Source organism: Quercus robur, chromosome 2 (genome assembly GCF_932294415.1).
Source record: "Quercus robur chromosome 2, dhQueRobu3.1, whole genome shotgun sequence".
NCBI classification, from domain to species: Eukaryota; Viridiplantae; Streptophyta; class Magnoliopsida; order Fagales; family Fagaceae; genus Quercus; species Quercus robur.
Genome location: NC_065535.1, coordinates 27,250,528 through 27,262,332, shown reverse-complemented (window position 1 = coordinate 27,262,332; position 11,805 = coordinate 27,250,528). Strand labels below are relative to the sequence as shown.

The 11,805-nt window shown below is 35.1% G+C and overlaps 1 protein-coding gene and 1 long non-coding RNA gene across 4 annotated transcripts in view; both read right to left on the bottom strand.

Moving 5' to 3' along the window:
• Window positions 1–587: 587 nt before the first annotated feature.
• LOC126713125 (protein NRT1/ PTR FAMILY 5.10-like) overlaps window positions 588–11,805 on the bottom strand; it is a 37,860-nt gene continuing 26,642 nt past the window's right edge. Inside the window, exons 2-5 of one of the 3 annotated variants that reach the window (XM_050412780.1) lie at window positions 8,313–8,399; window positions 7,940–8,157; window positions 6,403–6,938; window positions 588–1,555 (exon numbers count right to left, since the gene is read on the bottom strand). In XM_050412780.1, the coding sequence (XP_050268737.1) occupies window positions 739–1,555; window positions 6,403–6,938; window positions 7,940–8,157; window positions 8,313–8,399 (1,658 nt within the window). In that variant the 3' untranslated portion in view covers window positions 588–738. Of the gene's footprint in view, window positions 1,556–6,402; window positions 6,939–7,293; window positions 7,839–7,939; window positions 8,158–8,312; window positions 8,400–11,805 lie in introns of those variants that run through there. The other 2 variants (XM_050412781.1, XM_050412782.1) reach the window with 2 other exon arrangements.
• Window positions 3,174–6,396, bottom strand: LOC126713129 (uncharacterized). The gene is made up of 2 exons (XR_007651282.1): window positions 4,310–6,396; window positions 3,174–4,068 (listed from the first exon to the last, which is right to left on the bottom strand). It is a non-coding gene; the product is annotated as an uncharacterized LOC126713129 (long non-coding RNA).

Below are 11,805 nucleotides of genomic sequence, written 5' to 3'. Positions count from 1 at the left end.
TTGTTTTCTGTTTAGTTTTTAATATATTCCTTTTATACCAAAAAAATATATATATATATATATATATATATTTATAGAGCAGTATTCATGAGATAAAATCTGCATTTTTATGTACTTCCCCATCCATATATTTGGTTACAATATTTATAGTTGTTAAGAGTGCAAAGAAGAGTTGCACGCCTCAAGCCACACAGCTAGCTAGTGGTGCAGCAGGTGCTGATGAGGGATGCACTAGCCCAGCCACAAGAGCAGCAGGCAGTGCAGCAGTTGCTGATGCTAGGTGCATTGGTCAGGCCACGAGGGCAGCAAGCAATGCGGCATTTGCTGATGAGGTGTGCACTGCTCAGACCACGAAGCTTGCATCAAAGGACATGATTAACTCAGCAGTCTTGGAATTGCTTGAGTCCATGCCACATCATGAGTTCTTCATCCAGGAATCCAGGAGTTACTTACTCAGGCTTGCACGTGTACAGCTTCCAGAAAGTTCAAATAACTGTTTTGGCGCCAATTGTAGAGTTGGTTATTTTCTGTGTATATAAACAGGGGAACGTGTACATATTTATTCATTCTGTTCATTTCCATTGTAATTTCACTCTCAATCAATGAAATTCTCCCAATTCTATTTAGTCTCTCTGTTTTTTACAATAGTGCAGTATTCATGAGATAAAATCTGCATTTTTATGTACTTCCCCATCCATATATTTGGCTACAACAACTTCACTTGCAATGATACTATATTTACATTGTGCTTGGCCTCTTGTAAATGTAAGATTTTGCAAAATACAAGTACGCAGCAAATGCTACTACACTGAGTCCAGCAAGTAGCCAGTAAAAGTAATCAAGATGTGCCCTATTAAGATTATTAGAAAACCAACTATATCTAGCATAACCACCAGTTGCGTCCTCAATGACTGAGACAAGGAGGCTGCTTAATAAGCTGCCCAAACCGAGAATACTTTGGTAAAGAGCAATACCCACACTCCTTAATTCACTTGGGACCTGATCATAGAAGAACTCTTGCAAACCAACCAAGGTGAAAACATCGGCAATTCCTGACAAGACATATTGAGGAACCAACCACCACACACTCATTGGAATAGTCACATTTGGCCTATCAACCAACCCAAGTTCTTTAGCAGTATTAAGCCTTTTTATTTCAACTAGAGCCGCAACTACCATGCAAGCAGCAGATAAAAGCATCCCAATTCCAACTCTCTGTAGCATTGTGATGCCAGAGGGTTTAGTGGTGAAAGTTCTTGCTATAGGTACAAAAATACGGTCATATAAAGGAATGAAAAGAACAATGGCTAGGCCAATAAAGAACTGTAATGAAGCTGCTGGTATCTTAAAGCCTGGAAAAAGTGTTCTGTCTAGGGTAGCCCCTTGTTTGGTAAAAAAAGTTGAGGCCTGTGCATATACTATTGCGTATACCAAGCTTGTAGCCCATATTGGAAAAAGCCTAAGAACTGCCTTTGCTTCTTCAACCTCGCTAATAGTATAAACCTTACCTTCTTCTTTATGATGGTCTGGAGACAGCAAGGCTTTATTAAGAAACCTGCCACATTAGAAGATACAAATTGCTATGTTTAAGATAACTTTTGGTCTAAGTAAGCAATTCAAAACCTCTTTATTAGTTTCGTAAATGAAATGAGCAATTCTAAACCTTTTATTAGTTAATATTTGCAATTAAGACCAAAATAAACTCTATCAAAAGTTGGTGGAACTTCACACACAAACTCCCATACTCAAATCACACTTAATCAAAGGGACTCTCACTCTCAAATGAAAATATAATGGAATTAAGAAAAACTCTTTTGTATTATTATTTCTTTTCTTCACTCTTAATTACAAATAGACAGATATTTGGGCCATATATACTACACCATATAACTTTCAACTTTGATTACATTTATTATATAAAGTCATCACATTTATGAACTTTCAGCTTAACATAAAAGAGATTTCTCACATGTATTGATTCAATTGTTATTTAATTCATATAAGTCATGTTATTAATGAGATTTTAGTTAAAACAAGTAACTTCTAACATCCCCCGGTGGGCCTGGTCACTCCAAGGCTAGCATTTGTAAATATTGTCTTATTTGAGTGGCTTGGTGTGTATATCTAAAACCTTGATCGTGTGACAGCAGGAACTCAAGTTGAACTTTTTTTTTAACAAATACATTCTCGAATAAAATGATATATTGTATCAATGTTTCTTACTTCTATTTTGAAATGATAGTTTATTTACAAGAAAATGGTGTGGCTGGCTTACCTCCAGTACTTTTTTAACTGGAATCTTCTTTTGTTTTAATTAGAGACTGTTACGTCACTCACTAACTAAATAAAATGTGGAGATTAAAACTCACTATCACTTGTCGTTGTATATTTAAAATAAAAGGATATGTTCAATTAAAAAAATATTGGAGGTAAGCCAAACCCACAAGAGAGAGCGATAACTTATAGCCAACAAATATCTTTATGGCTTCTACTTGCGGCAAATGCAGCTCCTTTAATAAACTTTTGAGCCAAATCCTATGACAAACACTAGCGGTTGTAGCAACATACCCAACTTGACAAGAATGTTATAATTTGTTACTTCTTGGAAGTTCATGTGAATGTAATATTTGTCGCCCCCCCCCCCCCCCCCCCCCCCCCCCCCACACACACACACACACACACATACATATATATATATATATATATATATATGTATATACTATTTTTACCATCCATATCTCTACCCACAAATACTATCACTATAGTCCACAAATTTAAACTCTATAAAAGTTGATTAATGCAATCCAAAGTCAAATATAGCTTCCAAGTAGAAAAGAATTTTATTGGAAATCTTCATACAGATCATAGTCAATGCTTTTATGTAGCGACTAACGAGTCCGACACCAAAGAGAATGTATGGTATTATATATGCATGTTAGGCATCCCATACTTCGAACCATACTCTTGAAAATTTTTGGATTTGCCTTGTCTTTGTTATCATGCTTTAGCAGTTTAACGTTATATCCACGGAGGTGCTTATTGGCTTGCAATCTTACATCTTAAATTTCTTAAGGATTTCCGAAACACAAACTTCTTGATAAATGAAAATCATATCCTTTGTTAGCTTCATCGAAATTCTAAGATAGCAGGTCATAAGAGCATTCATAGCAATGGAGTTAAAAATTTAGCTTTTTAGCTCCACCAAAAGTTATTTTATCTATTTTACCTATACACATACTGCAGCAGTGGATCTATTTTAGCTTTCAACACAATAAAATAATATAAACATCACAATAAAATAATATATCTTCTACAATAAAATAATATATCCCACTACCAAAAAAATCCACAGCACCAACCACACCATTTCTACCATCAGCCACACCCACACCCACAATCTCCACCACCACCACCGGCCACAACCACCACTCTACTTTGGCAACCACAACACAACATAGAAAAAAAACAAAAAAACAAAACCACAACCACAATCACAACTCCATCACCACCAATCACCACAAACCACCAGCCATGACAACCACAACCACAACCCACTGCCACTGCCACTGCCACAACCACAACCACAATCACAACCATAAACCACAAAACTCATAGCCAAAATCTACAAAACCCACTGCCAAAGCCAAAATCATCCACCATCACCACAACCAAAATCCACAAACCCACTGTCAAAATCATCCACCACCACGACCATAGCCAAAATCAACCACCACCATTACAGCCACCAAACCCATATGAAAATACATTAAAAAAAAAAAAAAACTCTCAATCACAGCAAAGAGAATAGAGAGATGGGCGGCAGCGGTGGCTTACGGCTTGGGGAGGACAGTGTCGGTGTGAGTCTGATCGGCGAAAGAGAAGTGGGCGGAGGCGTGGGTCGGAGACGTGGATCAGCGGCTTGGGACTTGGGTCGGCTTGGGGCTTGGGTCAGCTTGGGCCAGTGACGTTGAGGACGGCGGAGGCGTGTGTCGGAGGCTTGGGGCTTAGGTCGGCTTGGGCCAGTGACGTTGAGGCCGGTGGAGGTGTGGGTCGAGGAGCACGGAGTGACTGAGAGAGAGAGAGGCTTTTAATCATTGGCCAAATAAAAAATTATTATATTTTTAGCTCTCATGAATAGTGCACATCTATCTATAGATGTGCACTGTAGCAGTGGAGCTAAAAAAAATAGATTTAGCTTTACTGCTAAAGCATCATTTTAGTGGCAGTGTAACTAAAATTTAACAATATAGCAATATAGCCACACTGCTGCAAATGTTTTAAGTCCAATAATCATTTCAAAATCCTGAACCTTTTCCTTGGATCCTTCTCCTTGACCATGTCTATGTCTTGACCTTCTTTGAGTACTTTCATGACATCCTTTCTCATTCAAGGTAAGCTTGTATTGTTTAACAGGCTCCAAAGTCTCTTGCTTCTTATTGTTAAGCCTTTCTTCATGTGGGCTTGTAAAAATCCAATGAGTTGGTCAACGATTGAAGGATTTTTTTTACCATACAGGCATCGTCCAATTTCTTAACACATCTTTTCAATTGATTCACAATAGCTATCAACCTTGAAAAATAATCCGAAACTCATTAGGATTCTTTCATGTGTAAGGTTTCCAACTCATCTCTCAATGTTTAAAGGCGAGCATTCTTAACTAGTTAACCTTATTAATTACTCCCTTCAAAGAGTTTGAAGGATCTCCTACGATTTTTTGGATGAAGTTGCATTTACAACTTTCTCAAATATGGTTTCATCTAAACCATGATAGATTAACGTTAGAACTTATTGATCTTTCTTAGAGTCTTATGCAAAGCTTCCTTCTAATTTTGAGTCAAAGATGCTTCATCTTGTAAATACACATATTTCTTCAATATCTCCCACGTGTCTTGGGATCTAAGTAATGCTTTAAGTCAGATACTGTGATCCAATCCAATCTAATCCAATCAAATTCGCATAAATTGGGTTGTCACAATTTCTTAGGCTCCGTTTGGGAGTTCATAAGGGAATGAAATAGAATGATCATATATAAGGGAATGGAAATGAATGGAATGTATTTAAGTAAGGGAAAAGAATGGAATGGAATTAACCAACCTTGATTGGATGTTTTAAAATAAAGGAATGAAAATAAATGGAATGTAAGTAATCTTGTTTGGGAGCAACATGGAGGGAATGGAATGGAATCATTTTATAACAATATTACTATTAGACCCCTATTTTAAAATAAAGGGTTGAATATATAGGGGTATTTTGAAAGCTTTAGTAAAAATTGTTAAATCTAATTTCATTCACTCAAATTCCTCCCAATTTTAGGGGGAATGAAAATTTGAGATTTTAAGGGAATAGAGAGGAATGAGTGTTCCCTCCTACCCATTCCGTTCCCTCCCACTTAAACTCCCAAACAAGGGAATGAGCTTTTCTTTTCCTCCATTAAAACTCCCAAATAAGGAAATGGAAGAATATTCTAAAATTATTTTTTTCATTCCTTTCCATTCCATTCAATTTCCTCCTCCCAAACGAGGCTTTAGGGAATTACAATCTCTCCCACTTAAATTCTTGACGTTCTCATCAGTGCCCACGTTGTGCTGTAGTGCCCTTAAGCTACATGGAGTCACCGAATTTGCTTTAACAACATTTGTAATGACCCAAGGAAAAGCAGTTGTCACATTTATACTATACCCCAAAAAGACTAGGCTAGTCATAATTAAGAATTCTTATAGTTGGTAATAAATTTCAAATCAACCTAATATATGCCTAATGTGATATTCATCACATACTTCTATATAACATGCACTCAATCAATATAATTAACTTGGGGCATCACAGTGTGTTTCCTTTTTATAGGGTTAAGTAAAACATTTTTTTGTCATAGTGAAGTGTTATGTCCTACAAGGATGTAAGGGTCCTACAGTAAGGAACCGCAATTTCCCTCTAGGATTTTATTCCGTAATCGTCTTAAAGTTCCATGGTAATGCAATAATGCATTATGTAGCAGTTGCATATACAATGTATGCAGTCGTCCTAACAAATGATAATTAAAATAATAATCTGTGGTAGTCTATTAATTTTGACTCGATCTATGTTCTTGTCTTAATAAGTGGATGGATTTCAGTTCTTGAAATTTTTTTAAAAAAATGTTCTTATTACTTAAGAAATTTAAGGAAAATGAAACAATCAAATTCAAATGCTAAATATACTCAAAACTGACTCTACTTAGATTAAAAAATGATAGGTTGAGTGGTTTTAATAGGATATGTGAATACCAGTTGAAAATTTGGAAAGTGTAAGGTCTTGTGGCCTACGAAAACAACTACACTACTTCATTGAGCTTTCTGCTTTTCTAATATCCTTTCTTTCTAATGTATCAATAAGTATAATTAAGATGATAATCATTTCTCTTACTTGAATTGTTCAGAGCTGTGGTGTGACGCTCCACAAGCTTCCTCTTCAATAGCTATTGTCGAAGGGGTAGTGTGACAATTCCTAACTGCGGCAACAAATACTCCACCAATTCTCACAAATGGGCTTGTCTCATCCCTTTTGATACAGTACCTGTAAGTCCTAGTTCCAAGCAAGAAGATAACCAGTGCAATTATCATCAAAATGCAAGGGATTCCGAATCCAAGGCCCCAGCTAAGGTTGTCTTGTATATAACTTAAGGCCAAAACTGTTACCGCGGCACTCCCACATACACCAAGAAACCACCAATTAAAGAATGAGCTTTTGGCATTCCGCTCCTTTGGATCTTCTCCATCAAATTGATCAGCTCCAAAAGCCTGAATGCAGGGCTTGTGTCCTCCTTGCGCAACTGCTACTAGATATAGAGAGAAGAAGAATAAAATCACTATAAGCTTAGGACAACATGACATAGATTTGTTGGTGTCAACGTAATCAGCGAGAGATGGAAGCACAGCTGATAGGGTCAACAAGCCTAGTCCCTGTGATTCATTTCAGTCCACATCAAAGATTATCGTCAAAACATCATAGAAGTTTAAAACATAATGTTGAAACAGTAGTGCATTACCAATAAAAAAAATAGATTTTAACAAGAATATCTAGACAAATTTGTTACTAACAATAAATAAATAAATAATAGGTAAAGATCTTACAAACCAGTAAAAGTTTCAAAATGAGTTTGAACATAATGAGATAATAAAATATAAAAATAATAATGAAAATAATTATAATTATAAACAAGCATGTAATACACATGACAATTAAAAAAAAAAAATGAAAAGTGCTAAATAACATATATTCAAACCCAAAAAAAAAAAAAAAAAAAATTGAAAAAACCTCAATTAAAATTATTTGCATCGAGCCACATATTGTCAGTTGTCACCTCCAAGTAGGATTTGAAACCAAGAATGGAAAGCAAATAATATAAGAGGAATGGAAAGCAAATAATATAAGAGGGATGAGAATTTTTTCCCACCCCATCCCGCATTGCTTCTCATGGATTTTTCCCTCTTTGCAAATGTGGTGAGGTAGGAATAGGTTTAGGCTTTTTAGCCCTGTCCCGCTTTCTTAGTGTTAAAGAATTAATTTGTATTACTAAATATTTAAATGCATAAATATTAAAACTTTTTATATTTTATTATGATATTATTATCTTATTAAACACTTTGGATAATATATTATTTAATCCTTATTAAAAATTAATTTGATCTAATGTAATAAATTTAATGTAATTTTAAGTATATTTATATTAATGAAACAAATTTTATAAATTTTAAAAAAATTGTAATAAGTATGGTGGGACAGATTAGTATGAAATAAATTTTTGCAAGACGAAAATAAGATAAGGCAAAATGAAGACATCCACCCTGGCACGCCTCATCCTAGCCAAGAATAATTGAAGCCATATATTATTAAACAAAGTAAGGAAGGGGGTCACATCAAAAAGAAAAAAGTAAAGAGAGAGGTACTGAGGGCGACGTACCAGGATGTAGATAAGAGTAGAAATAACTATGGTGCGGTAGCGACCAAGAAAAGAATCAGCGATAGAGGCACCCAATAAAGGCAGCAACTGCGCGGTCCCAGACCACGCATTCACGTTCTCCGCTGCAGTCACCGTGGACTGTCCTAGTTGCTCCGTCAAATACGTTATTAGATTGCAGCTTATTCCAAAGTATGTAAACCTCTCCGCCACTTCCACACCTAAACACATAAAATGTAATTAACCTTTTTATTCATTAACTTTCTTTGCTGTAAGCTGTTAGTAATTATTATAAGACAATAATTATATATAGATGGAACATAAACCTCAAACGAGCTGCAAGAACACGAGTAGTGCGAGGTTTTTTTTACTATACCTAGCATGAAAGAAGCGGACCTCCAACCGCCGGAGTTGGCTCTGAGGACAGGGTTGCCTTTGTAGTCAACAGCTCCGGCCACCGTGCCTTCCAATAGCGGAGTTTGAGACTCCTCCGTGAAGGAATTGTCAGAGTCAGAGATGGCCATTTTCTTCACGAATATTCTCTCTCTCTCTCTGTGTACTGCAACTTCGTTTGTTTGAGAGTATGTATGTGTGGTGGTAGTGCTTTTTAAGTAACACTTCAACGGTCTCAGCAACCCAAAAAAAAATAAAATGAAGTAACACTTCAACGGTTCAACCATTTAGCTTTCGTACATCACACAGTATTATGACTGTTTACTTTTTTTAATTCAAATTTACGATCGAATTATTGGGTTTGTCTCCTTTTTCAATCATATGATACCAAGTTGCCAACTGCCGATTAATTTGGTCCACAGGTAGTTTTTGCTTAAGCTTATTTAGGGTAAGTTTGATACGTGTGTTTAAATATATATTTTCAATTTTTAAACAATATTACACATATTTTCACATCATTTTTCATCCACACGTATTTTTAAAAAAATTAAAAACTATTATTTAAACACACATACCAAACGGGCTCTAAAACCTTGATTTACTTCTTTTTCTTTTTCTTTTTTTGAAAAGTTATTAGATTTTCTCGTTGCATTGGAAAGTTAATAAAGAATATTTGTCCTTTAAAAATGTATTTTTTTTAATTGTACATAAATAAATAATTTTAAAAGTTCAAAGGAAAAATTATTATCAAACACATCAATGAAAAAAACTATAATAATTGATATTTCATGAGTCTTAAATACTTTGTAACACTTCTAAAATTTTCAAGATTTTAGCCAATAGAATCAAGATATTTCAAAATGTTTTTCTTTCTCCTTTTTATATATGTAGTAAAGGGTGTGTGAATGCATTGTTTATGAAACAATCCAATAAGCCCCACTACATTAAAAAGTAGTAAAAACAAAAAACAAATACTTCTTTAACTGAGTATTTTTTTTCAATATCTTGTAGTTTCTGATGGCTATTTAGTTAAATATGAAACAAAATATATATTTTTTGGTAACTTATTTTCACAAAAAAATTTATTTAAAAAAAAACAAAAGAAAAACTTTTTGCCAAACAACACTAAATGTACTATAACTCTGCAAAAAAAAAAAAGGTTCATCGACTTAAATTAAAAACCCAACCTTAACTAATACACTTAGTAAGCACTCATTAATGATACCTGATGAACTACCCTTATCTGAACGATCTTATCAAATATACTCGTCCACCTTGGCACGACACAGACGAACAAAGGCGAATCATTAATAAGAGCATTCAATACCTCGGACAGTTACCAATCATGCGGCAGACAGTTGGAGCCTCATCAAAACCCATATTCATGAGCCCTGAGGTGTTACAAAAAGGGCACTAAAGCTACAATTAAGGCCCCAACGACTAGGAACCATGAAGCTGTATATATACACACTGATCAGAGACAAGCCAGGTACATAATTTTGACCCAAAAAAGTATTCTCACATAGATACTCTAATACTCTGAGTTTTCTTATTATTCTCCAAAAGCTTCTGTACGCTAACTTTGGCATCAGAGCCGATGTGGCAGGCACCACACCGATGACCATCTTAGTGAGAGACATTGTCCTACGTTTGCAAGGGTAGTGATGAGGATCTAGCTCCACCTGGACAAACCTACTAAAGAGCTGACGATTTACGCATCATCAATACCCAGTGTAGGATTGGGTTTAAGCCCAACAAGCCCAAGCAATGAATTTATAGAACGTAGGTGAAAGAACAAGTTCTACTCCAAAAGATGGACAATAAAAATTGCTGACTTAAGATTGTTGAACACAAGTAAAATAAGAAAATCTGTCCGCAGTGCAGCCTGAGGAGTTTATATTATAATATCTTGTTGAAGAACACAGTTACAAGGGTTCGCACTATTTTTTTTATCACGATTTCTTGATTTTTTTCGATCCCTTCTTTTTGGCCACCTTCCCATGCTAATACTACAATTTTGGTATCATCCCTACCATACACGTGTAGGTTGGATTCTAGGAACTCCTTCTTGTCCCATCCAACATCTCCCAGAATCATCAACTAGTAGCTGTAAGGTTGCTTGATCGCTGTTCAGGTATCATCTCCACATAATGTGGTCAGAGAGTTTGTTGGGAGGCATTTAACGTGGAGGTAGCAGCTTTTGAAGATATTTGTTGCCACCCTTTGCTCATCCCTTATCCAATGCCCAACTCTTAGTTGTGATGCAACCTTGAAGGATGCTTGGGATGATAAGACATTCTTACCGATCTCACATCCCTGTTTCTAAGATGAATTATCTCCTCGGACGTATTTTGGACTATCACATACAATTTTTATTTTTTCTTCTTATATCGTTCCCATTATAACCTTATTTAACCATCTTCAGATTGGTTGATATCCTCGGATTGGGTCATAGGCCCAATTCATACAGTTTTAATATTATCTTCTAGACAGTTGGCCCCCACATATATATATATATATATATATTATATTATATTATATTATATTATATTAATAGTATCTTTTAACATTTTTCATCAATATCTCAATGGAGATATTTCTTATTAATATTTTAAGATATAGAGTCACAATGTTGTAAGTGGGTGCAATCTCACCTATCTATACATGAAAAAGATTTTGAGATATACATGAATCATATATAAATTATTTGTTTATTTTATAATTACGCCCACACAAAAATATATAAGGCCAAATGTTAGGATTTTGTTAAAAATTGAAACTTCTAACATTTTTTAAAGCTTGTGGATATATACATTAAATAAAAATATAAAAATATTTCCTAAAATCGTCCCAAAATAAATAATAAATGTACTTACCAATATGTTATCCTTTGGTCTTTTCGTTACAAATTTTCTTGACAAGAAGTATCCACATTCTCCATTAACCCCCAAAACCGCAAACCACCATCCCAAAACCCCAAATTCATCAAAGCTCATGTATTAGTGAAAATAAAACTTCTCACTCTCTTGACTCAATGTTCACTAGTGGCCTTCTGGGATTGTGATAACATTTATGGCTCATTGGTTCCCTTGTTTATAGGCGAATCTAACAAGCAAGGATGGCTCAAAGTAGGTGGCTATTTCAATGGTACGTTGCAACTTGTGATCTTGCGTCTCTCTCTTTGGTCTCTTTGTTGTTGTTGTTGTTTTTTTTTTTTTTTTTTTCCTAGACTTTTTTTTTTCTTTCTTTATTTGAAATATGATAGCATTTCCTACATGAATAATGAGTGGTGGGGCATTAGACTAAAAGGACTCCCGAGTGCATGTAGTCAATGTGTGGTGTGTTACAGTATGTGGGGTTATTAGGTGAAAATAGCCAAATACCACGTTTTGGCAAAATTTGTGGCAAATTAGCACTGTTTTGGAAATATTTAGCAATCTACCACTTTTTTAGTACTCAAGTTCCACAAAATCAAG